Source organism: Anas platyrhynchos, chromosome 7 (genome assembly GCF_047663525.1).
Source record: "Anas platyrhynchos isolate ZD024472 breed Pekin duck chromosome 7, IASCAAS_PekinDuck_T2T, whole genome shotgun sequence".
NCBI lineage: Eukaryota > Metazoa > Chordata > Aves > Anseriformes > Anatidae > Anas > Anas platyrhynchos.
This window is the reverse complement of record NC_092593.1, coordinates 8,167,266-8,193,875: the sequence shown is the minus strand read 5'-3', so window position 1 is coordinate 8,193,875 and position 26,610 is coordinate 8,167,266. Positions and strand designations below refer to the sequence as shown.

Here is a 26,610-nt window from a genome sequence, read left to right as displayed (position 1 = left end):
CCCCCCTACAACCCCCTGTACCCCCTAAGACCCAGCCGGGGGGGTCCTGCCCAGGCTGGGGGGCGCGGTGCCGGGTATCCCCAACCCATCCCCAACCCGCAGCCGGAGGGGATTTGCGCCACGGGGAGGGCTTCTTCTTGCTTTAAATATTGTGGGGTTCCCCCCGTCCCCTTTTCTTCCCCCTTCCTTCCCTTTTCCTGTCTCTGCACCCCCCCCAATTCATCCCACCCAGCTCCCGGTTCTCTTCGAGGCGCTTCCGAGCCTGCAGGTGCGGTGCCGAGGAGGTAAAAGGGGAGCTTGGGCAGCCAGCAGGGCCGGGGGTCTGGGCCAGGGGGGACGCACGAGAAGAGGGACGGCGGCTGGAAGAAACTGCAGCACGGAACGGGGCCAGGAGCGAATTTCATTGATTGCCAAAAAAAAAGAAGAAAAAAAACAACCAACCAAACTCCACAGCCACCCACCCGGTAACACAACTCCGATCCGACGGGGAAAAACAGCGATCGCCCGACACCGTGCTCCAGCAGCGATGTGAAAGGTGCCAGCGGGGTGCAGGAGGGGTTTCTGCTTCACAGCGCCCAGCTGCTTCTGGCCCCTGGCCCCCGAGAGCCGTGTCCGACGGTGCTCCCCCTCCCTACCTCCCTCCCCCCCCCAAAACTGAACCAACGGGAGTTAAAATTATTTACACTTTCAGCCATTTAAAAACCCAATAAAATAAAAGATTGCATATGTCCTACGGGGGATCTGGGTGTTAGCAGCAGCTACAGCTAGCTCGGTACTCTGCGTGCAAAAACGAAAAGACAAAACAGAAGACAGACCAAAATACTGCACCATTACTAGGAAGCGTTGGCTGGGGTTGGTGTTTCCATCGTGGCGTAAGGCTTCTAGGAGCCGGCTCCCCCCCTGGCCGCGGGGCAGGGGTGGCTCCCGCTCAGCCAGCGCAGAGGCCGGGCTCTAGAAGGATGGGAAGGATTCGTTATTCCAGACACAGCACATTAACACTGACGCGTTTCCAGCCCGGTCAACACAAAACACCGAAAACCCGCTGCGCGTTGGCCACGTGAGCTCTTCCTTCTTTCCAGTGACGACGGAGATAAAGGGGACGCGTGAAGGAGACCTAAGACGTAGACGCTGCTGGCATCGCTGCCTCCTCCTCGTCTCCTTGCTTTGGCAGCTCAGCGGGTGCGGGAGAGGGGGAAGCCGGAGCCGGAGCAGCAGGAGACTCTTCAGCTTCCTGCTCCTCCCCAAGCCCCAGCTCCACATCCATTTGCTCCAGCTCCCTCTGATCCAGCAGCTCAAAGTCTTCCGCTTCCTCCTCCTCCTCCGGTGAAGCTGCGGTCTCTGTCTCCACCGCTTCGCTCTCCGACAGCTGCGCTTGGAAGCTCAGTTTCTCTTCGGGCTCAGTGGGGAGGAACTCAGAGAGGGAGGGCCCCTCGCTGGCCTCCGAGGAGCGCAGCAGGGCGGAGAGGGTGTTCTGCACCGCCGTGGTAATGGCAGTGGTGACGATCTCCTCGCTCAGCGTGTCGATGCAGATGCCCAGGCCCGGCGCAGGGACAGTCTCGGGCTCCCCGTCGCCTCCTGCCGCTTGCCCGCTCCCGTTGAAGTGCGTATTTACAAAATGGAGAGGAGACGCGAGGCGAAGGATGGAGAGGTCAGAGTCCGCAGCCTCCTTCTCTGCCGAGTCCAGCTCACGGGCAGCGTGGGCAAGCTCGGGACCCAGAGGCACACCGAATGCATCTTCATCGCTCTGTGGTCCCAGATCTCTGGAATGATATTCTTCCACGGAGGGAAACTCTGCCAGGTCCTTGGAAAACGACTCCTCTGGCTCGCTGTGCAGACTCTGCTGATCCAGGTCTGGAAGGCAGCGGCATTAAGATCAGCATTAAGGCACGGGTCACCTTGCCTTGACCCAGAGCACTGACATTGCCCATCTACCTTCTCCCTGCTGACACGCCAGGGCTTGCTTTTGAGCCTTCTCCCAGTTCTGGGAGCACAGCAGGAAGGCGTCTGCAGTTATTCCCTGCTCCTAGTGGCACAACTCACCTGCAGCCTTCTCTTTTTTTTCGATCTGTGCCCAGAGAAGACCAGCTTCCCCAGCTCACGCTCTGCACCCAGAGCACTCCACTAAAACCCGTGGGCTCAGGGAAATCCCCCTGCAAACAGCTGGGTTCTCTCCCTGTCCTCCTGTTCAGAGGAGCAGTTGTTGTGGGACAGGACACCCAGGGGAAGGGAGGCAGCAAAATGTCCCATCATATACCTTCCGAAACATCCGTCAGCTGTGGGGTGGTAGCCCTTGAGACAGAAAAGCCCCCGCTCTCCAGGATGGAAGCCTCCTCATCAGAGAGCTCAGAATCTGTGATCGACAGTGCCAGGGCAGTTTTCTTCACATCCACCTGCATGGGATGAAAGAGGAAGAAGTTCCTGGATGTCTGACTCCACGCAGAGCTTCCAGGGAGGTTTTTTTTTTTGGCTTTTGCTGGAGACTGTGCAGGGACAGGATGATAGCAGGAGGGTTCTGGGCAAAGTGCTCACTGCATTGCCAGCAAAGGTTAGCCTTAAATCACCAGCTTTCCTGCAATAATTCATTGCCTGAAGCTTTGCTGGCTCTCAGTGAAGAGCCTGAAAGAGCCAGAGCAAGATGGGATCACCCTGCAGGAGTATCAGAAGGCTCGAATCCTTCTCATGCCAATGCCAAAGAGCAAAATCCCCCTTCCCTCTTACTTTCACACTAGGCCCAAAGAAGTCTTCCACATGTAGCAGTGGCTCAAGTATCTGCATCATTTTGGAAGCCAGTTTCCCACCTCACAGCCCCAGCTCCAAGCCCAGAACTCCTGCAAAGGCAGACACTGGGCCCATTGCTGTGGTGCACGCATAGAAGGGTCTCCCTTGGGATTCTTCAAAGTGATTTCTTGCTCTGCTCTTTAGCAGTGTGGCTGCAGTCGCACCATGCCCTGGTCCTCAAGCTACAACAGCCCAGAGAGGAGGGGCTGGTTCCTGCATAGCTCTGCTGTGCTCTTACCACTGGGGAGAAGCCTGAGAGCTCTGCCTCACTCTCGCTCTCCGTCTCTGCCGTTGGCTCATCACCTGCTGCAGGCTCACTCTTCCCTTGGCGCTCTACGAGGAAAAGAAGAAAGGCTTGCCAGGAGACTGAAAGAATTTTCTGTACATCACTCATCCGCTACTTCTCTGCAAAATCACGCAGGTTTCCCAGAATCTAAGAGTTCCTAGAAACAGTTACGATCTGCTGCTCTAGTCTGCTGTTCCCAGGACAACAGGCACTTACCCGCCCAGCTACTCTCCCCCAGACCCTCAGGTTTCAGCCTGTTTTCCCCTGCTCTGTCGCAGCCTTTCGACACAAACTGTTGTCAAACATGCTCTTGGGCTCCACCCTGGGAGCACAGGGCCAGCAGGAGTCAGAGGGAAGGTGAGTCCTTACTCTTCTTCTCGTGCTTGTGGTGCAGCGTCTCTGCCTTCATACTGTAGTCCAGTTTCATCAGGACAGGCTCCAATCGCGTGTACATCCTCTGGATCAGCTCGTGATAGACCACCAACGGCCAGAGAAGAATGCTGAGCACTGCAAACACAGGAGGCAGGGAGTGGGAAACAGACCGAGCACAACGCAGCAAATTCACAGGGCGCCAGCAACTCTGCATCGAGGGACGGGCAGTCGAAAGGGATCCGCTCTCCATCTGACTGCCTAAAATCCTCACCCTTGGCTGTTCTTACTCGTTCCAACACAGCTTAATTAGACAGGTTTTCTTAACCAATCAATTTTGTTGAGGTGAAGCACAAGCCCTCCACTTCAGCCACTGTGTCACAGCCCAAACGTGCAACAAAGGCCCAGAAATTGGGCGTTTACAACTAAAAATCACCGAAACCTTTAGAAGGGGAGCAGCACAGAGCTCAAATCTAGATGCGCTAGCAGCAGAGCACCTGAGCCATCTTCACAGTTAGCAGAGAATGATAATGCAGGTAAAAAAGCCCTAATTGCTAACCATGCAGTTTCTTTAATAACTCAATATGGATTTGCCCACTCTAGGAAATGAGAGACTGCAGCTTTCTGCTCCTCTGGGACCTCAGCAGCACAGCCCCACGGGTAGAAGAGGAAAGCAACGTTTTAATGGTGCTCCCTCTCCTGCCTTTGCAGCTGTACTGCACGCACACACCTACAGGGAGACTTCCCAGAGCTCCCTGCTCGTATTGATTTGTCATCTAGCGCAGATGCCCCCAGGAAAACCACATGAGTGTTTCTACCGGTGAATCAACAGCACGGTTGGGTCACGTTTCAGCTTAAGTCACAAGGGAGAGCTGCTTATACTCACAAATGATGTAGGAGATCATGATGCCTGGAACATAGTGTCCAACGACAGCCAGAATCAGGCAGCCCGAACAGACGCTCATGCAGAACTGAAGGAAGAGAGGAACAAAGAGAAATGACAAGAGGCAGAGATACATCTAGGCAGCCAGCGCAGGAAACCCAGCTGGAGCAAAGAGAGGGATGGCTCCTCACAAAGTCAGCACACCTGCCCTCCCCTCCCAGCCCTGCCAAAAGCAGTTAAAACTGTTTGTTTTCTTGCCCAGCCTTGCAGTGAGTACACTCAAACGCTGGGCTGGTCGTCACAACTCAGACGGGTCAGCTGGGTTAAGCTGTAAGTGTTAGAGGTTCAAGCACAGAAGGACCAAGGTAACCCCAGACCCCAGTAAAATGATTCAAAACTTTATTGGGCGCTTCTTTCTGAACTAAATGGTGTTCCTCGAGGCTGGGATGGCATATCACCAACTGGCATTTTAGAGTACTTCTCCTCTGTAGAGTTTCAGCATTTTCAGCAAAGCCCATCCTGTCCTGACAGAGGCAGAAAGCTGTTACAGTCACCAGATGACGTGCCGCTGCTATGCAATAAAATATGCAATAAAAAAATGCCATAATGCTGGGAAAAGCAGCAGCAGAACCCACACCCCCACCCAACCCCACTGTGGATGGGGAGAAGGGAGAACAGACACCCTGCACGCCGGGGTAGGGGTTAAGATCCTGACTGCATGCAGCAATAAGGAGGTTTGTTTATAACAGAGAGGCCCTACAAAAGCTAGGGCCCTCTAAGGGCTTTGCTCCCTATGGTCATAGTCCCCTGCCAGCTGTTGCAGGGACGGCGTTTTAACAGCAGAGACAAAAACCCACTCCTGGCGCACCGGACCCCAGTAAGCTCGACATAATCCTCGTGGCTCATCCGTCCTATTTCTGTGCTAAGGTAACTCTTGTCTACAAACCTGTTCCAAACAACACGTCACAGCCACCAGAGCTCATGACGAGTTTCCATGCACTCAGGAGCAGTGCTGCATGTGGGCTTGGCTAGCTACAACCTGCCAAATAGGTAGGAGCAGCCTAAAGGGTCGAGTGGAGCCTACGAGAGAGGCAGAGCCTGGAGAAGGAGCCCCTTTCTTCTTCCTACTCCCAATCTAAGAGCTTTCTCTGCACGCTAAGGAATAAAACCACCTATAGTTAGCCACTCACAGAAGGCACCGAGTTCTGCTCCAGTTTACAAACACTGGGAGCCAATTACTCAGTATTTAAGCTTCCTGTGGCACAGAGTCTGAAAGGAAGGAACAGCAAACGTTAAGCGGGGATAGCAACCATAAAAACATTGATTTGACATTCCTCCACCTCCTAGGCAATGGAAAGAACAGCCCCTGCACAGAAGAGTAGGTATCTCCAGCTTACCTTGGCAGGATTTTGCCTCTTGTACTGTAGCAGTTCCTGCAGGTACAGCCTGAAGGTGACCCAGCTCTCTGCCAGGCAGTGGCACAGCTCAGGGACACTGAGCAGGTGAGGCTGTGCCCCTGAAGTCACCCCCTCGCTAGAGACAGACAAGAGCAAGAAGACAACCTTTGAACACGGTCTGCTTGGTTCGGGGGTACAGCTGCACGGGGAAGTGGAGATCCCTGCCCCAGGCTTGGCCACACTGACTGCATCTGAACTCTGGAGGACGCTTGATTTGTAGACGTGTTTTGCTTTTTAACCAGGAAGGGAGCCAAGGGGCAGCTGAGCCAAGCAGCAGACACCGTGCCACAGCATTGCCATGCCACAGGCCCAAGATGCACGGCAGGTTTTGCTCCGAGCCACACAGACAGAAGCGCTGGAGGTGGCACCAGTTACGTGGCTTTCTCTGGCACCACTTGGAGGGGAGGGAAGTGCAGTGCTCAGACCTGTAACCACGGCCAAGCATGGGCTGCAAGCTCCACTGCCACAGGCAGCGCTTAGAGCCTGCAAAAGTCAGCCTCAGGGATCTCCTCCGCTCTGGAGGATTCTTAAAATAGCCCAGAATAGATCCAGGAAAGAAACCTGAGAGGTCCTAACATCAGCAGCACCTGAGCTTTATTGCTGCTTCAACAGCATTAACTTTCCCCAGAGTCTCCAACTGTGGCTCCGGAGCTGCTAAACAGTTTAGGAGAAACCACTACCAGGGTTTCACAGGAGCCATGCAGTCTCCTGACAAGAGCAAAGAGGGCAGGTGAGATCACCACGCTGAGCTAAGGCATCTCCACTCTCCCCTTTCACCAAGGGAGCACGTCGCTGAGCTTACCTGTCCCCTCCTGGCTCCTCCGATGGCTGTGCTGTAGGGAGAACAGAGATCGGTCAGCGAAGTGAGAAATAAAACCTGACGTTTTTACCACTCGAGCAGAGCACAGCTGGAAACACATCGCCTTCAGCCAGGGACGCACCCTGGGGACCTTCTCCGTGCTCTCAAGCAAGCAGGAATCGCTGGCTGGGAGTCTGCACCGCCCAGGCTTCGCTCAAGTCTGAAGCCCCACACGTTTGGGCGTCCCCTTGGGATGCGGAGCCATCCCTGAAGACAATCACAGCTGCCCAGCCCTTGTCATTCCTCCAGGACTGCCGGCACCATCTCTGAGCTGGGCAGCGTGTCAGCTCCCTCCCCGGAGCTCCATGTGGAGCTGCGTTCCCCTCTGCCCAGCCCACAGTCCCTGGCAGGATGCTGCGTACAAATGCCAGAGATCTCCCTGCTGCCTCTGCCCTTTCCCGTGGAATTAAGCGCCGAATAGCAGCCTCATGCATAATTAGCTAATTTTAGGGCTCTTTTGTCTCCTGACAGCCCTCTGTGCCAGCAAGGCACAGATATAACTACCCTGCTAAGCCTGGATAAGAAAGCTTCTCCCATTCCCCTCTGCACCCAACCCAGAGCTGAAGGGAGGAGCGGTGCTTCAGTGGCACGGGCCACACGCAATCATGCTCTGCTTTTAGACGTACAGGGGAAAAAAAAAAATCCCAAATATTTCTATGACAGCTGGGACTCCCAGCCTGGCTGCCCACGGATGCGGGTGTCCTGCGGAGTGGTGCCTGAGGATGTACAGGGCCCGGAGTCCTTCCAGCAGCAGAATCTTTGTGAGGATGCCCACAGCGAGGCCTCGGTGATGTTGTGAAGGTTTCTCAAGGTCTACACAACAAGGGCTTAAAAACGCCACATGAGCAAAAAGGGGTTTGGAGCCTCCCTGGAGCCATCAGAGGGGGAGAACAGCAGCAACTTCCCCAAGGAAAGCAGCCCCGTCACCATTTTCCCAAGGCAGGGGACGCCGGGCCAAGTATGTCAGCCTCCTCCAAGCGCCGCAGGCTCTGCACCAGAGCAGTGGAGCGGGAGGCCATCCGCAGAGGGGAGGAGGCAGTTCTTTGAGAGCGTGACCCAGATTTCCAGTAATCGGGCCTGACAAGAGGAGCCAAGCGCTCCCAGCCGCTCCCCTGCCCGCTGGGCGCATCAGGACCTCAGGCTCACGCGAGAAAAGGGCGTCAGGGATGCAGCTGCACCCCCCCGGGGCACTCGCTTCCCTCTCACAACCGCCTCTGTTGTGGGAATCTAAAGCTGCTTACTGGCAGCGCGCAGCAATCCGGCTGTATCTCAAAGCCTCGTCTTTTAGATGTGATAAAGCACCAAAGAAATCACTTCTGGCCTCAGCCCAGCTGGGGCTGCTGGCCACGCTGGTTGTACCAGCTCCCCGCTGGAGAGGCAGGGTGCCACAGAGCTCCTCTCCTCTCCTCCGCCTGCCTGCTTTAGTCCGAGCCATCCAAAATATGCCAGCAGAGGGAGCGAAACGGTTCTCGACCGCTTCCGAAGGCTTCCGAGAGACTTTTGGGAGCTGCAGAGCGTTTCAGCGGGCCGCAGTGCTCACGTGATTCCACCTCCCTGGCAAAACGCAGCCTGTCATTAAAGCCAGCAGCATCCTCCTTCCTGCAAGAGCGTGACCTGCCCAGCGCAGCGCACTGGGGCCTTGCACCAGCTGGAGGAACGCTCCAACCACCGTAAAGCCAGAGCAGAAACCTCGCTGGCAGCGCTTCGCACTGGGCTGTGGATTAATGCAAACCGCTTGACACACTCCAGACCCTGCTGGGAGAGAGCAGTCAGCCACGCAGGAGTTGCAGCCACACGGTGGTACTGACAAATCGTTGCTGATGGATGGATTCCTTGGCCCTTACAGGTTTCCAATGCTTCCCCAGGCAGCATTCTTCATGTGTACGCTTCAGCGAGAAGGCAGGGGCCCTTTTTAAGGAGTGCCAGCGTTCAGCTGCAACGCGGCCATCGCCGGAGCTCTCCTGCACTAACCTCTCCCTGAACCACAGCTGCTGAACGACAAGGCTGTGAGAGCCAGCCCTGCTTGGTAGCTATCTCAGGAGAAAACAGGAGGTGCTTCCCAAGTCCCTGAGCAATATTTAGGAAATGCTGTGACTACGTATGGAGAAAACACCCTGCATTCAAGCTGGAAACACGCAGTCCTGTCCGACAGGACCTGTAAAGGTTGTGCCTCTCAATGCCATTAGCGTGCCCCCGCTCACAAAGCGTGAGTAAGTGCCAAATAAATGCTGAGGTTTTAGCATTCCTTCAGGAGCGATGCTATAAGCAGTCACCCGAGACACGCAGACCTGCCACAAGCTGAGGTTTGTGTATATACGTGCCAGTTCTCCAAGGTGTGGTGCTGACCTACTTCCAAAATGCTCCTGGAAAGGCTTTCAGGAAGCACCGAGGAGGAAAGCCACAACGCTACAGCCCTGCTGCAGCAGGCGGCGCACAAAAACCCCTAAGTATTTAGCGGGGTCAGTTCCTGAGGCCCCTCAGGAACGCAGAGCACTGCTCCTTCCTTGTGGAGGCTGGGGAAACGGGCTCAAATCTGGGGACTGTCAAATCTGGGGCTGTGAGCTCACCAGGTACACCAGAAAGCTGTCCCTGGTCTTTGCTTCCAGCAGCTGGGAAGCAGCAAGGAGCCAGAAGGGAGTGAAACGCAGGGAAGAGCACCGAGTGCGTTCAGCAGGATGTGCGCTGCCTTCTTACAGAGCCGGTGTCACAGGAACTGCTGGTGGAACCCCCGGCTTTGTGCGTTGCTTTTGTTTTTGTGCCTTTGATGTTTTTGTTTTGTTGTTGTTTCCACTCCTCGCTGCTCTGTATCACACAAACGGATTTCAGTGCGGATTTCCTATTCCCTCTGTGACAGCACAACTTTCACAGGCCTGGTGCTTTCTGGAGTGCTTCTACCCCTTACCTGCCTCAATAACACCATTCTCTACCGGACACCAAGCCTTTGCATTTCTGGCCACGTTTCAAGCGAGATGTTTTGGGTTGGCTTTAAACTATTCCCTTAAAAAAACAATGTGAATAAGCAGGAAATTAAATTGGCCATTCCAGTTTGGCTGCCTGGTTACCTCAACCGCACAAAGCAAACAGTATTGAGACGACAGCTGAAACGTATCTAATCTTATCAGGGCTTCTGTGAAAGCACCCTTTAAGTCAGTACCCCTCTAGGTCAAATAAAGGGCACCTTACAAACACGCGTATAGAGGGGCTTTCATTCAAAAACCCTCCCCAGAGCAGAGGGCTGAGGATGGAGGGCCCCAAGCTGCCTTTGAACAGCAGCAGTAGGCAGGTCTGAGTCCAGTTGTTGAAAAAGAAACTCCGGGGAAGGAGGCACTTGAAGCAGACAGCGGCCTGCCATGCCTGTCATCGCTGTGAGACCGCTCCTCTCGTTGCTTTTGTGCCCGATGTTGCCAAAGAGCCTTGGATAAAAGGGGGAGATAAGCCCGAGAGGGGCTGCCCTGACCTCACCGCCCGCTCTGCTACCTGCCGCCAGGGCTCTCAGCTGCTCTGCCTCTTTCAGGGCGCGAGCCCACGCTGCACTCAGCCAGCACTGGCGTAATTCAACCCCCCGTTTCCTTCCCTCAGCTCAGGGCTGAAACGCTCGCACTCCATGCCACCTGCGGGAGAGGAAGGATGCAGCAGAAACACCGCATCATCCCTGTCAGCAGCCCGGGCACCCTTAGTCACGCTCACCAGGAACTGCTCACAGTGCTGTGAGCAATTCTCTCCGTCCTCAAGGACTCGGCACGCTGCTTCCCACAGGCAAAGGCTTGCCCAGGGGGTGCCTACTGGGACTTCGACACAAACAGGCAAGAGGCAGCAGTGCCAAAGCCTGCGGGTGCAGCAGGATTGGGGCTCTAGGAGAGGCGGCTGTGGCCACGAGAACCGTGTCGCTAGCTCCAGCGCTACCCACCTGAGAAGTCAAACAGGAACCTGGGCTTCCACCTCTCCAGCAAGAGGACGCCGAGGAGCGACATGCTGAGGAGAAAGAGGGGTCTCAGGGAGGTGGAGGAAAACAACCTGGAAATCAAAGGAGAAATGGTTAGCGGGGAGGGGGAAGCGAGCAGATCCAGCAGAGCAGACGCATCCGACGGCCACAGAGCGACGCAGCGAGCGCTGCAGGCACCCCCCCGCCCCCGGGCGCTGTCAAATGGCGCCTTTGCCCACGAGCAGACAGCCGCCTGCCTGCCTGCCAGCCCCCAGCGCTCTCCTCCCCTGCTGCCGAGCTCCTCCTCCGGTTGTAAAACACGGCCGAGGCTCTGTAGTACGAGTGCCTCCCAAATCCTCAAGGTGGAGGCTGCAGATAACGGCAGCACGAAGCGCCGGGGCAGGCCCTGAAGCTGAGAATCGGCCTCTCCTCTGGAAATTCGTGGCCTGCTTCTCCTCGCCAGGCCCAGCACCACCCAAACAGCACCCAAACAGCCCCTGCACCTGCTCTTTCCTCACGAGCCTCTCGCTGTTTATTCGGAGCCCAGCACTTAGCAGGCTTAGCCGCTCACTTGACTCTATCATAAAACCTCTCATGGCCCTCAGCAACACGTTGGCTGGAGCCAAGTGCACAGAGCACTCGCACAGCCGCGCGATCCCATCACCCAGAAGCTAATCTCCCCAATTTATGATATATCCGTGACATCTAACTTCATAAACTCAGCGACGGAGGTCCCAGCTGGCCGTGGGCATTCCCCCTTTTCTCCAAGGGGGACGCCTTCGCCCTCTGCCCAGCACCAAGAGCCCCTCTCTGGGAAGGAAGGGCAGCTCCACTGCTTCACCTTCCCCCTCTCCAACCAGCACACGTCCGAAAACAACACCAAAAACACCCAGAACTGGAGAGCACGGGGGTGCAGGGCTGTGCTCCACAAGGCACAGCCAGCTGCAGGGGGCTCCGGGCCACCGAGGACACCCACACGCCGTGACCCGAACGACAAAGGTTTCATCCTTTCTCATGGGACAGCAGCTCCGGGAGAATTTCCTCCTGTTCCTCTGTTTATGGGTTTCAGATGAAGGATACTGGCTGAATCCTCCGTGGGACTGAAAATAATTCCTCCCCAGCCACGATTTTCAAACCTCTGTCCTCCGACAATTATTCTGGGCGCTCTGAATTTCTCTCCCAAACCCTTTAGCCACCGCTGTTCGCATCATCTCCCCCTCCTGACAACTTCAAAGCCTCCGCTCCCTTCCAGCCTCCTGGTTCAGCACCAGAAAACCGCAGGGAGGAGGGGGCAGAGCAGAAGCAGCCCCTTCCTCACAGCCCTCCAGCTCCTTCCCGGGCCCATCCTCCCCCCCTCCACAGCCTCCATCCGACAGGGTGGACGGACAACACCGACTGAAGCCCCGTTTGGGGGCGAAACGAAGCCAAAAGCAAGGATTCACTTTTAAAAATAAAGAGCAAATTGAAGCAGAAACAGGCCCCTGGGGGGCCCTGGGGGTATCCAGGGATGCTTTGGGGGTACCAGGGGTGCACTGGAGGTGGCGAGGGGAGTCCTGGGGATACCCTGGGGTGGTCTCGGGGGGGTCCTGGAGATATCTGGGGGTGCCCCAGGGGTACTGGGGGTGGTCTCAGGGGGTCCTGGGGGTATCCAGGGCTCCCCTGGGGGGTATTGGGGGGGCCTGGAGATATTCGGGGGTGCCCCAGGGGGTATTTGGGGAGGTCCCAGAGGGTCCTGGGGATATCGAGGGGTGCCCCAAGGGTACTGGGGGGGGTCCTAGGGGTAACTGGGGGGGATCTCAGGGAGGTCTTGGGGATATCCGGGGGTACCCCAGGGGGTATTGGGGGGGGTCCTGGAGATATCTGGGGGCTCCCTGGGGGTACTGGGGGGGGTCTCAGGGGGTCCTGGGGGTACCCCGGGGATGCTCTGGGGGGCACTGGGGGGGTCCTGGTGATATCCGGGGGCTCCCCAGCGATATTGGGGGGGGGCTCAAGGGGTCTTGGGGATATCCAGGGGTATCGGGGGGGGGGGTCCCGGGGGTATCCGGGGGGTGCCTTGGGGCTACCTGGGGGTGTCTGGGGGCGACCTGGGGGGGGGTCTCGGGGGTAACCGGAGGGGTCCCGGCGGTAACCATGGGAGCCCCGGGGGTGCCCTGAGGATAGCCGGGGGTGTCGCGGTGCCCCCCCCGTCTCACCAGAGGCCCCCTCCGAGCGCGGCGGCGCTGAGCAGGCTGTGCAGGGGCCTCTCCCACACCAGCAGCCGCTGCGCCGCCGCCAGCGCCGCCTCCCAGCCCCGCAGCCGCTGCCGCAGCGCCGCCGCCAAGCGCTCCACGGCCGCTTCCTCCTCCTCCTCTTCCTCCTCCTCTTCCTCTTCTTCCTCCTCAGCCACCGCCGCTGCCGCTGCCGCCGCCGCCTCCTGCCCTTCGTCAGCCCGGGCGCTCGCCATGGCGGCGGGCGGCGGGAGCGGGCGGCGCCGCCTCAGCGGGACCGGCGGCCGCGGGCGCCGCGCGCATGCGCAGCCCCCACTGAGGCGCTGATGCGGGCGGGGGGGGGGCTGTGCGCATGCGCAGTGAGGGCGGCGCCGCTGAGGCGTTTGCGCAGGCGCAGTGAGGGGGGGGCGGAAGGGGAAGGGAGGAGGAGGAGGAGGAGGAAGGTGGCGGAGCCGGGATGGAGCTGGGCGGGCTGCTGCTGGATGAGGAGGGCGCCTTCTCGCTCAGCGGCTTCCAGGAGTTCACGGTGAGGGCTGGCGGTGAGGAATTGGGGCTCAACGGGGGTCTCGCGGGGGTGGGGGCGGCCCCACGGCGGTGTAGGCCTCATGGGGGGGGGGGGCTGGGCCTGGGCCTCAGGGGGTGCTCGCCTCACGTCCCTCCCCCCCCCCCCTTGTTTCTCTTCTCAAGACTTTCCTCATCGTTCTCTTTTTTATTTTATTTATTTATTTATTTATTTATTTATTTCTCTTCCAGTTCCTGCCCCGGCACCAGCAGCTGAGCGAGAGGGTGCGCAAGCGGCTCTACTATGGCTGGGAGAAGGACTGCAGCCTGGACAACCTCTCCAGCCCCGTGGCGGGTGAGCGCCAGGCACCCGCTGCCTCCCCCCCCTGTGCCAAATCCCCTCCCCCTCCCCTGGCTGCAGGCAGCACAGCAGGAAGGGTGCCAGGGCCTCACGGCCCTCGTTCTCTGTTTTATTGCTCCGTCTGGCCCGCTGCTGCGTGTTTGGCAGCTCGCTGGTGTGCAGAGTCCTTCGGGTCGCTTGGCAATGAGGGCTGTGTCCCTGCCCCTAATCCCTGTCCCTTCAGCAAGTCCTCGTGCTCCCAAAATATTGGGGCAGCGGGGGGATGAGGGGCGCCTGCTGCGTGGTTGGCTTTCCTCCTGTTGCTCCAGCAGTGCTTGAGGGAGCAGAAGGAGGCTGCTGGGTTGAGGCTCAGGTGATGGGGGAGAGGGGCCACCAAGGGGTGTTGCTGTTGCTGTCAGCTGCCTGGGTGCTGCTGGGAGGCACAGTGGCTGACACAGGCACTGTCACAAGGGCACGAGGCCTTTCCCCGGGGCTGACTTCATGCCCCGGTGCAGGACGGGACCGCTCCAGGGACGCTGCCAGTGTTGGAAGTTCAAAGGGCACATTCCCGGCAGGCTGTGTTAAGGGCTGTTAGCTCTCAAGATTGCCTCTAGCCCAGGCAATGCCTCAGCTGCAGCAGCTGGGGGGTGGTGAAGGCATGCAGGGAACATCAACACGGGCTTACAGGCATCATCTGCTAGCTGCTGTCAAAAACTAGGTTGTAGGGGTACCGGGTCTGCTGTGCTGCTGCTACCTGAGGAGTTCAGGGCACAGCTCAATCTCCCTCAGCATGCTACAGCTGTGGGATGGGGCAGCGATCAGCTGCTCTCTGTGGCGTGATGCTTCAAAGGCAGGAAGCTGCTGATGTTGGGGTCAGAGCTGTGTCTGCTCAGTGGTGGCTGCCAGCAGTCGTGGGGCTTGACTACCCCGGGAAGGTCCCTTTCAGCCCCGTGCTTTTGTGCTCGGTGATCTCTGCGGGCCCGCAGCCATCCCCTCAGCTGCCAGAGCGATGCAGAAAGGAGAGGTGCGGTGCGGTGCTTCCCTTAGGAGCTGGAAACGCCGGGCTGCTGGAAGGAGCTCTGTTCCCAGCAGCAAAACGGAGCTGGAGCTGCCTGTCAGGAGCGCTCCCTGCCAAGCAGCAGCCCCGTGGTGCTGTTGGGGCTGCTCCCAGCTGGTCCTGTCGCAGCGGGAAGCCAGACAGGAGTTGCTGACGCCGTCTGCCAGCAGCTGTCAATCTCCAGCCTGTTCGGTGCCGGAGCGCTGAGGCGCATCCACAGGCGGTGCAAAAACAGGCTGAGAGGAGGAGCTGCGGTGAGGGGAGTCCCTTTTGTGGAGAACACGATGGGTTGAGGCACAAAAATGTGCCTCAAAACCTGCCCTCCGTGGTTCCTTGTCACAGAGGGGAGCCAGCTCCTGCAGCAGCCTGTTTGGCTGATTGTTACCTGGGAAGCCGCACGGGAAATGAGGTGTGCCCAAACCACGCCGTCCTGCCTGGAGCGAGCTCTGACGTGGCAAACAGGAGGCAGCGGGGTGTGCAGGCACCCCACATCCCTGCCTCCGTGCCCTGGGAGTCCCGTTGCACTCACGGATAAATTGTTCCTCATAGAGGGAAACACTGAGACACAATGGGCGTGTGGGGGAAACGGGGAGGGGTGCGGGTGGGCTGAGCCACGCGGTGCTAACCCTCTGTGCTCTTCTCCGTCCTAGATATCGCGGTGGAGCTGCTGCAGAAAGTGGCTCCCAGCCCTATCCGCAGGCTCCAGAAGAAATACGTGTCCCACGTGTCTCGGTAAGAAGCAGAACCTGGCCCTTGCTGTCCCATGGCAGCTCTGGTTTCACTGCGACTTGCTTCTGTCCCCTGGGCCAGCGCTGGCTCTGTGCTTACACCCTCTTGCTGCAGCTGAGGACAGCTGGCATGGAGCAGGCAAGGGGGCTTAACCGTGTGTTTGCTGCAGCTCCGTGTAGCTCCGTGGGGAGGGAGCAGTCAGGTTGTGCCGCGGTGGCTGGGACCTTTGCAGCCTGGAAATAACTTCGGGGATGGGGCCTGCCTTGTCCCCACAGGGAAGCTTGCATCTCGCCCTGCTCCATGATGCTAGCCCTGGTTTATATCGAGAGACTCCGGCACCGGAACCCCGAATACCTCCAGCAGATCTCGTCTTCAGACCTCTTCCTGATCTCCATGGTGAGCAGCGTGGGCCAGGGTGTCGGTGGGTTGGGGGGAGGCCTGCGGGAGTGCAGGGGGGGCTGAAATCCTCTCTGTTTTTAGATGGTTGCCAGCAAGTACCTGTACGACGAGGGGGAGGAGGAGGAGGTGTTCAACGATGAGTGGGGAGCAGCGGGGAAGGTGGACGTCCAGACCATGAACACGCTGGAGATGAACTTCCTGAGCGCCATCGTAAGTGGGGCCGTCGCTGCGTCCCCTCGGTGTCGCGGGGAGGGGGCAGGATTTCTGCTTCTCCCTCAGCCCTGTGAGGGGCTGGAGAAGGCTGTGGCCGGGTGCTGACCTGTCACTGCTGTCCCCGCAGGACTGGAGCCTCTACACAGACCCCCGGGAGCTGTTTGAAGTGCTGAGCTGGCTGGAAGGACGGTAGGTGTAGCCCTGAGCCCCTGGCTGCGTGGAGCTATCCCTGCTGCAGCGAAATAAGAAGAGCTCGGGGTGCCCACGAGCCTGCGCGGGGCTCTGCAGCCTCCCACAGCCGTGCTGCCTCGAGCGGGGTCTTCTCCAAGCCCAGCTCCTTCAGGAAGGGAGCTCCGTGCCGCATCCAGTGTTCCCTTTTTCCCTGCAGCGTGGCGGAGAAGCAGGGCACGTGGCGCGGCTGGTTCACCTACACGGATCTCTGCGTCCTCATGGAGCAGTCGGCGTGGCAGCAAGCCTTGGGCCAATTCTACCAGCAAGTGCTGAAGGTAATAGGGGCGTAGGGCCTGGGAGATGCTGGGTGCGGGGCAGGACTCTCTTTTTTCAACTTTTTAGTTCGGTTTTAGCCTGCTGGGGGGCTGCGGGGCTAACCCTGGGCCTCTCTGCAGCTGGCCTGCCTGCTGGGCGTGCTGTACCTCACCGGCTTCGCCTCCCTCTTCGCCTCCGTCGCCATCGTGCACCGTGCTGTCTGCACCAGGAGCTCCAGCCCCGCAGCCCTCCGCCCCGCGCCGTTCCCCGTGGGGGCTGGCTGCCAGCTGGGCGCTCGGCCGGCCCCAAACCCCGAACGGGAGCAGCCCCAGCTGCCCGCCGACGTCCCCCCGGGTGGCGGTGGCAGCAGCAGCCGCTGCTTGGGGGACAACGAGACGGCCGAGGAGCAGCGGCACCGTGGCGGTGTCACGGCCACCGCTCTCTACCTGTGGGGCAGTGTGATGACGGCTCTGTCTTACCCCAAAGCCCCCGACCTCACCCCACAGCGGAGCCCTCCGCACGCCCCTCTTCGGAAAGTGCCCAACGCCTGCGAGAGATCCAACCGGACCGCCCCCGCTGCTGCCCCCCGCCAGCACGACCCCTTCGGACTCAACGCGCTGCCAGCCCCTCCGGCCCTACACTGCTGCGCCTGCTCGGCCCCCGCGGGCCCTGCGTGGGCCAAATCCCCCAACCGTGAGGACTGGCTGGACCCCCTGGGGCTGAGGCAGTGCTCCTTGCACACAGCCCTGGATCTCGGCAGAATCAAGAGCTTTATTTTCCCCAGCTAGGAGCACGGGGCGGCCCCGTTCCCCTCCCCTCCTAGCGTGGCACAACTCTCACTTTCTTGCACTTCTGGGATCCCCGATCCCCGGGGGCTGCGCGGGGCTCGCTCTCCCTGCGTTAATTCCAAACCAGCAATTTGTGTGTCCCCCCCCTCCCGTCCAGGGCAGGGGGCGTCCTTCACTTGGGGTGCTGCAGAGCTTTGGGGTTGTTGGGATGGGATGGAGCGGAGTTGGGGTGCTGGAGGGTAGGAGCGGGGTGCCCTGGGGCTGGGATGTGGTTATAGGGGCGCCGGACCTCTTCCTATAGCAGGGGGGTGGCCCTCGGTGGTGGCACGGGGCAGAGGTTGGTGTGTGGCATGTAGGATGCTGGGGCTGCGTGTGTGGGGTGGAGGGGTTGGGGTGGGGACCCCGGTGAGGGCTCTGGGAGGAGGTGAGGGGAGAGGAGGCAGGAAGAAGGGGAGCTGAGCAGCCCTATAGCTGCTTGGGGCTGCCGGGCAAATTCTCAGGGGTCACAGCAAGAGGCAGCCCCCAAAAAGCTGAGCCCCAGGTTTAGGATGTGCCCCGCTGGGCTCGGAGCTGTGGGGCTGAGCTTTGTCCTGTCCGAGGGGCCGCTTGGAAAGCGGGGTGTGCCGTGACCCCATCCCAAATCCCAGCTGGCTGCGAGCAGCAGTGCCTGACCGCTCCTCGGGGCGGGGAGACGGCGCCTGCTCACTGAGCAGCCCCTTCTTTTTACTGGGGGTTTTACACCTGTTTTTCACTCTTTTTGTAGGTGCGAATCTCTTCCAATAAAAGTAGTTCTTGCTGTGCACCGGTCGCGTCCCAAACCCCTCTGCCTCCTTCTGTGTCGCACCAGGCAGGTCTGAACTGCTTGTAGAGTCGAGCCCTGTCCTGCGGGGCCCCAGAGGGCCCGGGTTTTGGTGAGGGAGGCCAGGAGGGACCGTGGGGAGGTGGCAGAGGAGGTTCCCCGTCCGTGGGAACGCATGGGCTGCGCTGCTCTTTGCTCTCCGCCAGCCCTGCGGTTAATGAGTGAGCCACGAGCAGCGAGGGCTTCGTGTTTTGTCACTGCCGTGGTCGCTGCCCTGTGACAAAACACGGGCATCCCTGGGGAGCCCTCTCGTCCCCGCGATTCGGTGCCCTCCTGGGAGCTCCTGCCAGCACGGAGCTTTCCTGGGGCCCCAGGGAGGGGAATGTTGGAAGCTGGGGGTGCCCATAAGGATTTTAACAGCCCCCCGGGGCATGATGGCAAGGAAAGGGCAGAGCAGGAGGGCCGGGAACGCTGTGCTGGGAGGGACAGCGCGGGCTGGAGCTGCAGGATGGTTTTGGGGATGCTGCGAGCAGGGATGGATGTAGAGGGGCAGTGTCCGGTGTGGCTGTCACCTGGTCCCATCCCAGTGTGACACTCGCATTCCTGGCCACCAGGGCAGGTTACTCACCAACTCAGGTTAATGGCTAAGCCCGGGGCAGCTCCCGCAGGAGGTGGAAGTTCAGCCCCGTACGGGCTGCGTGGAGTCCTCGGGGGGGTGGGCCCCTGCCCCACAAGGTGGGGGAGGCAGCAGGGGGGTGGCAGCAGCATGAATGGGGGCGGCCAGCGAGCGCCTGGGGCCGGCAGCCCCGCTCTCCCGGCCTGCTCCCCGCTGAAGATGTGCTCATGGGTGCTGAGCTGCTGCCTGGCCCTGCAGGTGAGGGGGGCTGCAGCGAGGAGACGGGGCGAGGGGAGAGGGCTGGGGGCAGGATGAGGATCCAAGATCGCTTGGGGGATCTGGTCCTGGCGTTCTGGATGGAAAAAGGGACGGCGGGGCGGGCTGTGCACCCGCACGGTGCTGTGGCACGGGGTGGCACGGCCGCCCATCCTCTTCCCCGCGCAGCACCTCGCCGTGCAGGCCTCCCTGCTCTGCACCTTCCACCTGCTCCTGCTGCCTGCCCTGCCCGAGGGGCAGCCCCACAGCCCGGCTGCCGGCGAGCTGCTGGCACGCAGCCTCTTCGCCTGCGGTGTCTCCGCGCTGCTGCAGACCTCCCTGGGGAGCCGGTGAGAAAACGGGGTGACGGGGACGCAGCCCTCGATGCCAGGGTGGGGCACGGAGATCCTCCAGCACCCAGAGTTTGGGGAGACCCCGAAGTCCCCCTTTCCTCCCTGACGTGTCCTTGCTGTCCCCCTCCCCAGCCTGCCGCTGGTTCAAATCCCATCGTTCGAGTACCTGGTCCCGGCCGTGGTGCTGAGCTCCCACCTGTCCCGCACGGACGGGAACGGGAACGGTGAGTGCAGCCCCGGGGCCTTCTCCCCACACCCTGCAGGGCCCTGGGCCGTGCCCGTGGCACCGCAGTGCCAACAACGTGCCACCAGCTGGGCAAGCACCCTGGGCTACTCCCCCCTAATCACATCCACAACCTGTTTGGGGCCAGAAATGCAAGATTAGGGGCCTGGAGCCACCCTCCCAGGGTACGGGCTTGCAGGGATGGGGATGCTGTGCTGCAATCCCCGTCCTGCTGTGCTGTGTGCTCTGCAGGCTTCGTGCCAGGCGGGCTCCCAGTGCCTGCACACCTCGCATCCATCCCAAATTCCCTTCCAGGCACGGCTGTGGCCTCACTGCGAGAGGTGGGTGCTGCTGGGAACCCATCCCGCTCCCCCTGCACCCCAATTCCTCCCTATCCAACCCCTGCCACGGGGTTGCTGTGAATAGCGAGGCGAATCTCCCCCCACCCCGGGTCTCATCCTTTCCCCCACAGGTCTCCGGAGCCGTGGTGGTGTCGGGGCTGATCCAGGTGGCTCTGGGGATGTCGGGCGTGTGCGGCTGGGCAGCGCGGCGCTGCGGGCCCATGGTGCTGGCCCCCAGCCTCTCCATCATCGGGCTGAGCGCCTACAAGGACGCCGCCTCCCTCTGCTCCGCCAGCTGGGGGGTAGCCCTGCTGTAGGTTACCCCGGGGGCAAGTCCTTTCTCTGTGGGAATGGTGCAAAGGCACGAATTTGGGGCCCCGTCTCCGTGGCACCACTCTTCTTCTCCTCCTCCTAGGCTCATGCTCCTCACCGTCACCTTCTCGCAGCACCTGGGGTCCTGCCGCCTGCCCTTCTGCGCCTGGCCCCGTGCCCCGGGGGGCTCCGTGGAGCCGCCCGTCCCCACCCTGCGCACGCTCTCGGTACGGCTGCCTGGAGCCCTGCTCCTCTCTCTGTCCGCAGGCTCCTTTCTGATCCCGTAAGGGTCTGGGTGGCCCCAGAGCAGAACAGGGTGTCTGAGCTTCTCCTTGCTGCCTCCAGGTCCTGCTCCCCTTCGCTGCCGTCTGTATCATCTGTGCCATCCTCCAGCACCTCCGCGTCCCCTGGGACTCGCCGGACCCGAGCACAGCACGCTTCCCCTGGGCCAACAGCACCTTCCAGCCCCCTTGGCTCCAGCTGCCCTATTCAGGTGGGCTGGAGGCCGGGCCGGGCGAGGCCGTTTCACCCGGGCAATGTCACCTGTCCCCTCTCCTCCGCCGCAGGCGAGTGGCCGCTGCTCACCCCCCGGGCGCTGGCGGTGGGCATCGCCATGGCCGTGGGCTGCAGCGTGAACTCGGCGGGCTGCTACGTGCTCTGCGGGAGGCTGCTGCGGGCTCCCCGGCCGCCCCGGGACGCCTGCAACCGGGGGCTGTGCGCCGAGGGGCTGGGCAGCCTCCTGGCCGGGCTGCTGGGCGCCGCGGGGGGCACGGCCTCCAGCGTTGCCAACACCTGCGCCGGCGGCCTCACGCAGGTAGAGGGGCTCGGGGGGGGGGCAGAGAAGGGGATGGAGGGGGTTCAGTCGCTGCTGCACCCCCCAGGATGGACGGGGAGGTGTAGGGCAGGGTGTGCTCCCCATCCTCACCCTCTCTCCTTGGTGCCAGGACGGCTCTCGGCTCTCGGTGCGGGTCAGCGCGGTGGCGTGCGTGGCGCTGGGCATGTCCCCGAGGCTGGCGGCACTCCTCACCCGCATCCCGCTGGCGGTGCACGGTGCGTGTCCCCTCCTCCCGCTGCCCTACAGAGCACTGGGGCATTTCCACATCCCCATCCTGACCCCTGCCCCCGTGCAGGTGGGGTGCTCTGCGTCACCTACGCAGTGGCCGTGGGCACGGGGATCTCCTACTTCCAGTACGCCGACATCGACTCCGGGAGGAACATCTTCATCGTCGGCTTTGCCATGTTCATGGCGCTGCTGGTGCCGCGGTGGCTCGGCGCGGCCCCGGCACACTTGGCCACAGGTATTGGGGGCGTTCCCCAGGGAGGGCAAAACCTCAGCCCCCCGGGGATGGCAGCCACACGTCCCCAGTGTGCGTTGAGCCCCTGACCTCTCCTGTCCCTTCCCCGCTGGCTGTGTCCCTGCAGGCTGGGTGCCCCTGGACCTCCTCTTCCTCTCCCTGCTCATGGTTCCTGTCTTTTTAACCGGCTTCTTGTCCTTCTTCCTGGAGAACACGGTCTCAGGTGAGGGGGTGCTCTGGGTCCCCCTGCCTCTGACGGGGATGGGCAGGGAGGGCGCAGCGGGGAAGGGCTCCCATGGCCCTGCTTGCAGGAACCCCGGAGGAGCGAGGGCTGCTGCAGAAAACCGGGGCTGGCGACGGAGAGAGGGGCAAAGCCAGCTCCGTCTACGGGCTGCCCGCCGGGCTGAGGAGGCTGCTGCCCTCCTGCAAAGCCTTCCCCTGCTGCTTCCTCTGCCCGGAGCGTGAGGAGGAAGAGGAGAAGGAGGAGGAAGATGAAGAGGATGGCTGCCGTGCGGCCGAGGAGGGGACTGCTGCCGCAGGGGAAGGGACACGGCTGCTCCTGAAGCCCGGCAGCGGGGAGGCGCAGGACAGGCAGCCAGGCCAGGAGGAGATGCTTGCATGGCACACGGGGGCCTGATTTGTGGGGGGGGGGCAACACACCTCGTGGGGGGACCCCTGGAGGGTTGTCCCTCCAAGGCAGCTCGAAAACCTCTCCGCTCAATTTCGGAAGCCTCAGGAGAGCCCTGCACTTTCACACTCCCGTCACGGACCTCATTTCCCTGCTTCGGAGGGGAGCTATAAAAAAAAAAAACCTTCAACCAGCTTTGCCCTGGGGCTTTCCTTTCCAGCCAGGGATCCGTCCTCATCCCGTGGATGCTGTCACCCTCCGGACGCTGCTGGGGAAGGGCTCGGTGCTTTGGGCAGCCCCAAAAGGCCACGGGTCCCAGCCTCTGCCTTCCTGCTGGCACCCCGTAAGGCAGGGAGAAACACCCAGGGCGAGGCATTGCCCCTCCAAAACCCGTGCCAGGGTGCTGGGATCTGGCGTGGGGTGGGCACAGGGTTTTGCTACTCATCCCCCACACCCCCCAGCCTGCTCCCAAATTTGGCCACTCAGCCAGGAGCACCGTGTCCACCCCACGCGGGATGGAGCTCCCCGTGCACCCCCCAAGTCCTTCCTTAACAGCAGCAGCGCAAGCCTAAAGCAGGGAAGGGCTGCTCCCCACATCTTTTTGGGCAGCTTTAGAGCTGCCGAGCTGCCACAGGCCCCTCTCCAGCCCCACGGCCACGCATCCAGGCCCTGACCGTCCCGGGGAGCCGTTCCCATTTCCCCGTGCCGGTGAGCAGCGTGGCGCTGTGCGTCCTGGCGTGCCCTGGCCGCTCTCGGCGCGGAAGAGAGCAGCCTGCTGGGAGCTGTAGTCTGCCCCTCGCCTCCGGCACGGCCTCGCTCAGCTCTGCAAAGCCGTCTCCCCACGGCTCCGGGCTGCCTGCTCCTCTTCTCCTCGGGTAACGGCACCCACGGAGCCCCGGTGCCCAAAAACCCCTCCGGGGAACCCGCTCCCCCCAGGCAGAGCAGGGTGCTGCGGGCTGCAGGGGGGCTTGTGCTGAGCTGGGCTGGGAGCTGCCTGCACACTGCTCCCCAAAACGCCTGCCCCAGCGGAGCTGCGTGGCCCCGGGCTGAGGGGAGGGGGGACGGCATCACAGAGGGGGCGGCGGGGACCGAGGGTCCCCGTGAGGCCACCCCACAGAGGGGGCGGGGGGTGAGGCAGAGACCTGTTTGATCTCTTGCAGATGGAGGGCTCCGAGGAGCTGGAGAGCAGGCTCCTGACCCAGCCCTGGGCTTCTGTTTGCTTTGGCGAGTCCGCTTTGATTGCCAAAGCTTGCTTCGGGGACACTGGCTACGTCCTGCTGCTCTCCGACCTCAGCAGCGTCTGGTACGAGAGTGCCGACGCGGAGGCCGTGGGGCAAAGGTCCAAGGTGAGTGTCTGGGATGTACAGGGACCTCCTTTCCTCCTCACACCAGCTGGCGGCCCAGCTCAAACTGCTTGCTGGCGCAGCAACCCTCGGGTTCTGTCGGATTGGGGTGCGCACACCCCTCACTGGCAGGCCCCGTGTGGCTGCGCCCCAGCACCGTCCCCCTGCGCCCTCCTCCTTGCAGCACGGCCGGGCTGTTGTGCGTGCCCTGCAGGCTCGTCTCACTTGTAGGCTGGATGGGAAGCAGCTTTCCCAGCTCCAGCAGGAGGTCACAACAAAGCTGCCTCGGCTCCCAGCCCGCCGTGTGGCACGTGGGGGGGAGCTGTGCTAGTGGGGACCTCCACACCCTGCTCACCACCCAGACCTCCGGGTTTGCCAAGGTTCAGCTCTCCAGGGCCCCGCTAAACGCCTCGCTTTGCCTTTCCCCAGGAGCTGAACAAGCGGCTGACGGCCCACGTCTCCTCCTTCCTGCACCGCTTGGCCAACCTCATGTCCCCCTTGCTGGCCGGGCAGCCCGACCCCGCCACCTCCTTCTCCTGCCAGCACACTGCCGGTGGGCTCAGCCTGAGGTTGAAGAGCGAGCTCTCGGGCCTGCCCTTCTACTGGGACTTCCACTGCTGCCCTGCGCCCGTGGAGATGGTGAGATGAGGGCACGTTCCCCTGCGGGGGCTTGGGGAAGGTGCCCGGTGCCCGGTGCCAGCTCCGCTCGCTGGTGCCCCAGCAGGAGAGACGCCCCCCCTTGGAGCACCCCTAGGAGCACCCCACCGGGCTGCAGCCCAGGGTGGCCGGGACCGAGCCTGCAGACCTGGGGCCCATCCCCGGGAGGGCTCCCGGCCCCCCGAGACCCTCCCCGGGAGGGCTCCGGGCCCCCCGGGGCCGTGCGCCCTGCGCGCACCAGAGGGCGCCCGGCACCCGCCGTAACGCGCCGGGTCCCGGCCCCGCAGCCAAAACCAGGGCTCCGCCGGGCTCCCGGGCCGGGGGGAGTGGGCAGGGGGCGGCTGTGGGGCTGTGGGGTCTGTGAGGAGGTGGGCTGCAATGGGGGGCTGCAGCTTGCCTGAGCCCTAGCGGGGGACCCCCTTCTGCTTTTGGTTTCACCTCCTTGGGAGGGTTTCTCCTCTCCCTCCAGCTGCAGCGGGGCATCTCGAGTCCTGGTTTTTCCCCCGGCCTTGCCTGTTCCCTGGGTAGGAACATGGCTTGGGGTGCACAGAGCCGTGGGGAGGATTTGGGGGACATATAGGGGGGCTTTCTGCCTCCTGGTGCATCCCAAGGGGTCTGTGGGGCATTGCCACCGCACCCTGTCCCTGCTGGGCTCTTCCCCTTTTGCTTTGAAGCTGGGGACAGAGGGATGTGTCCCGCAGCCTCCTGCCTCCCTCCTCACACTTTTGGCCCCCCCCAGGTGTCCCGCCACCTCGTGCGGCCCCTGATTCGGATGAGCCTGGCGCTGCAGCACCAGGTGCAGGAGCTGAGCTCCCTGCTGCTCCAGAAGGATGCTGAGATTGAGGACTACAGGGAGAGCGGGGCTGCTCTGAGCAGAGGTGAGGAAGGACGCCCGGGCCAAGCACGGAGCGAGCAGCGAGCTGGCATGCGCTGCTCCCCCTGGCTATCACCCAGCCGGGCTTGTGTTTCATCTCCAGCTGCTCCGGTAGCCAGGAGGCTGGGGAGCAGCCCCTGGGGGGAGAGCACGGGGAGGAGCGGCCCTTGACCGGTAGCCGGAGGATTTGGGGAGTCGCCAAGGGGCTCTCCGCTTTGCTGAGAGCACCTGGCTGCTCCCCAGGAGCCTGCGCCGATGCCAGCGGGGGCTGGCCCTGGAGCCGAGTCAGGCTCCTTCCCGCAGGCAGCAGCTCCTGGAGAGCAACCAGAGGCTCCCGGCTCCGCGCTGCGGGAAGCACAGCTGTGTGCGCGGGCCCCCGGCCAGCACACAGCCCCGTGCTGCCAGCAGGGATGGGCAGGCAGAAGCCCCCCTGCTGCAGGACGTGGGTCAGGTCCTGCTGTCCCCCAGGTGCCCCCCGTCCCCGAGGGTGGCCAGAGGCACTGGAGCTGCTCCAGTGATGCTGGTGGGCAGGTGGCCTCTCGTGTTTCTCTCATCCCTTTGCTGGCCAGGTGCTTCTCCAGACAGCATCTTTGCAGTGACGGGGTAAAAGTGATGCTCTGAATGAGGCAGAGCGAGGGGTAGCAGCGGTTGGGCCTTGTCCTGCTCCAGAAGCTGGGAGAAGGCACCAAAATATGATCACCACCCTCTGCCAGGGCAGAAACCAGGCTCCGGGGATGCAGGGCTGCGCTGGAGGAGCAGCTTGAAGGGAGTCCCCGTGGGCTGGGGAAGGTGAGGGTGGGCTGGGGGGTCTGGCCAGCCCTGCCCGGGCTGATCCCCGCTCTCCCTTGCAGACCGCCTGAGGACAGAGCCCTTCCAGGAGGAGTTGTTTCTGCAGAGCTTCATGGCCAGGGTAAGGAGAGCCGGCACCAGTAGCCCCAGTGCGTGCTGTGCCGGGCTGGATGGGGAGCACTGGGGGGTGGCTGGAGAGGGGCAATGCTCAGTGGTCGTGCACAGCCAGCTGCCTGCAGGGCTTCTGCAAACCAGAGATGGTCCCACTCTTCCAGGAGAGGCATCCAGCGCAGGCAGCTTTCGCTCCCCCCTTGGTTATGATGGATAGAGATGAATTCATTGCTGGGCTGAAACTGGGAGGTTGCCTAGGGACCGATGATCACGACCAGATTACATTCACCCTGGGCAAAGAAAGGACATTCCTAAACAGTAATTTATATCCTCCGTGCTTTGAAAGGGCTAATTTCCCAAAGCAGGGGGAAATTATGAGTGAAATCAGCTCGGAGGAAACGTTTAGATAGAAAAATGTGAATGAAAATTGTGAGCTCTTTGAGAAGAATCTCAGAAGCCACAAAAAGCCACAATTCCACAATCAAGAAAGAGGGCAGCGCTGGCCGAAAGCCCGTTCTGGTTCAGCGGCGAAGTGAAGGTAGCAATTAGAAATAAAAGAGCAGTTTATAACAAATGGGAGAGCGGGAGCAGATAGCAATCAATATAAATTAGAAATTATGAAGTGTAAAAAATGGATAACAGAAGCTAAAGGCGTCGGGGAAACATCACGGCGAAGGCCGGGAGGAAAGGGTTTCATTTGGTGCGTTAGGAGAAAACCCCAAAGCGCGGGGAAGGGCTAA

At 61.3% G+C, this 26,610-nt stretch overlaps 4 protein-coding genes across 6 annotated transcripts in view; 3 read left to right on the top strand and 1 right to left on the bottom strand.

Moving 5' to 3' along the window:
* Window positions 1-381: 381 nt before the first annotated feature.
* RETREG2 (reticulophagy regulator family member 2) lies at window positions 382-13,072 on the bottom strand. Its single transcript, XM_038182276.2, has 9 exons — window positions 12,747-13,072; window positions 10,540-10,646; window positions 6,576-6,606; window positions 5,714-5,849; window positions 4,320-4,404; window positions 3,434-3,571; window positions 3,017-3,111; window positions 2,255-2,390; window positions 382-1,851 (listed from the first exon to the last, which is right to left on the bottom strand). Exons 1-9 carry the CDS (start codon window positions 12,995-12,997, stop codon window positions 1,115-1,117), a joined length of 1,716 nt encoding a protein of 571 aa, XP_038038204.1. The 5' UTR covers window positions 12,998-13,072; the 3' UTR covers window positions 382-1,114.
* A 59-nt stretch (window positions 13,073-13,131) lies between these two features.
* Window positions 13,132-18,076, top strand: CNPPD1 (cyclin Pas1/PHO80 domain containing 1). Its single transcript, XM_027460985.3, has 8 exons — window positions 13,132-13,287; window positions 13,515-13,617; window positions 15,310-15,391; window positions 15,664-15,784; window positions 15,869-15,997; window positions 16,128-16,189; window positions 16,389-16,506; window positions 16,627-18,076. The coding sequence occupies exons 1-8, from the start codon at window positions 13,219-13,221 to the stop codon at window positions 17,272-17,274; spliced, it is 1,332 nt and encodes a 443-aa protein (XP_027316786.3). The 5' UTR covers window positions 13,132-13,218; the 3' UTR covers window positions 17,275-18,076.
* A 395-nt stretch (window positions 18,077-18,471) lies between these two features.
* Window positions 18,472-22,286, top strand: SLC23A3 (solute carrier family 23 member 3). 2 transcript variants are annotated; one of them, XM_038182275.2, is made up of 12 exons: window positions 18,472-18,947; window positions 19,134-19,294; window positions 19,430-19,521; window positions 19,836-19,861; window positions 19,993-20,174; window positions 20,277-20,400; window positions 20,519-20,666; window positions 20,740-20,987; window positions 21,118-21,223; window positions 21,304-21,471; window positions 21,596-21,691; window positions 21,780-22,286. In XM_038182275.2, the coding sequence occupies exons 1-12, from the start codon at window positions 18,714-18,716 to the stop codon at window positions 22,103-22,105; spliced, it is 1,911 nt and encodes a 636-aa protein (XP_038038203.2). In that variant the 5' UTR covers window positions 18,472-18,713; the 3' UTR covers window positions 22,106-22,286. The 2 variants fall into 2 exon arrangements, with proteins under 2 accessions (XP_038038203.2, XP_071896771.1); XM_072040670.1 differs by having other exon boundaries at window positions 19,773-19,861.
* A 151-nt stretch (window positions 22,287-22,437) lies between these two features.
* NHEJ1 (non-homologous end joining factor 1) overlaps window positions 22,438-26,610 on the top strand; it is a 28,702-nt gene continuing 24,529 nt past the window's right edge. Inside the window, exons 1-5 of one of the 2 annotated variants that reach the window (XM_072040671.1) lie at window positions 22,438-22,971; window positions 23,257-23,442; window positions 23,869-24,078; window positions 24,836-24,974; window positions 25,822-25,880. In XM_072040671.1, coding sequence (XP_071896772.1) covers window positions 23,257-23,442; window positions 23,869-24,078; window positions 24,836-24,974; window positions 25,822-25,880 — 594 coding nt within the window. In that variant the 5' untranslated portion in view covers window positions 22,438-22,971. The remainder of the gene's footprint in view (window positions 22,972-23,256; window positions 23,443-23,868; window positions 24,079-24,835; window positions 24,975-25,821; window positions 25,881-26,610) is intronic. The other variant, XM_027460986.3, reaches the window with a different exon arrangement.

What these genes read in the sequence shown, in the direction of transcription:
- SLC23A3 (XM_072040670.1), top strand. Translation starts at nt 18,714, where the DNA reads ATGGCTAAGCCCGGGGCAGCTCCCGCAGGAGGTGGAAGTTCAGCCCCG. An exon ending in GCTGCTGCCTGGCCCTGCAG is followed by an intron (nt 18,948 to 19,133) that starts GTGAGGGGGGCT and finishes TTCCCCGCGCAG; the next exon opens with CACCTCGCCGTGCAGGCCTC. An exon ending in CTGTGGCCTCACTGCGAGAG is followed by an intron (nt 19,862 to 19,992) that starts GTGGGTGCTGCT and finishes TTTCCCCCACAG; the next exon opens with GTCTCCGGAGCCGTGGTGGT.
- CNPPD1 (XM_027460985.3), top strand. Translation starts at nt 13,219, where the DNA reads ATGGAGCTGGGCGGGCTGCTGCTGGATGAGGAGGGCGCCTTCTCGCTC. An exon ending in ACCTCTTCCTGATCTCCATG is followed by an intron (nt 15,785 to 15,868) that starts GTGAGCAGCGTG and finishes CTCTGTTTTTAG; the next exon opens with ATGGTTGCCAGCAAGTACCT. An exon ending in CTGAGCTGGCTGGAAGGACG is followed by an intron (nt 16,190 to 16,388) that starts GTAGGTGTAGCC and finishes TTTTCCCTGCAG; the next exon opens with CGTGGCGGAGAAGCAGGGCA.
- RETREG2 (XM_038182276.2), bottom strand. Translation starts at nt 12,997, where the DNA reads ATGGCGAGCGCCCGGGCTGACGAAGGGCAGGAGGCGGCGGCGGCAGCG. An exon ending in GTTCCTGTTTGACTTCTCAG is followed by an intron (nt 6,607 to 10,539) that starts GTGGGTAGCGCT and finishes TTCTCCCTACAG; the next exon opens with CACAGCCATCGGAGGAGCCA. An exon ending in TCTCAGGCTTCTCCCCAGTG is followed by an intron (nt 2,391 to 3,016) that starts GTAAGAGCACAG and finishes CATCCCATGCAG; the next exon opens with GTGGATGTGAAGAAAACTGC.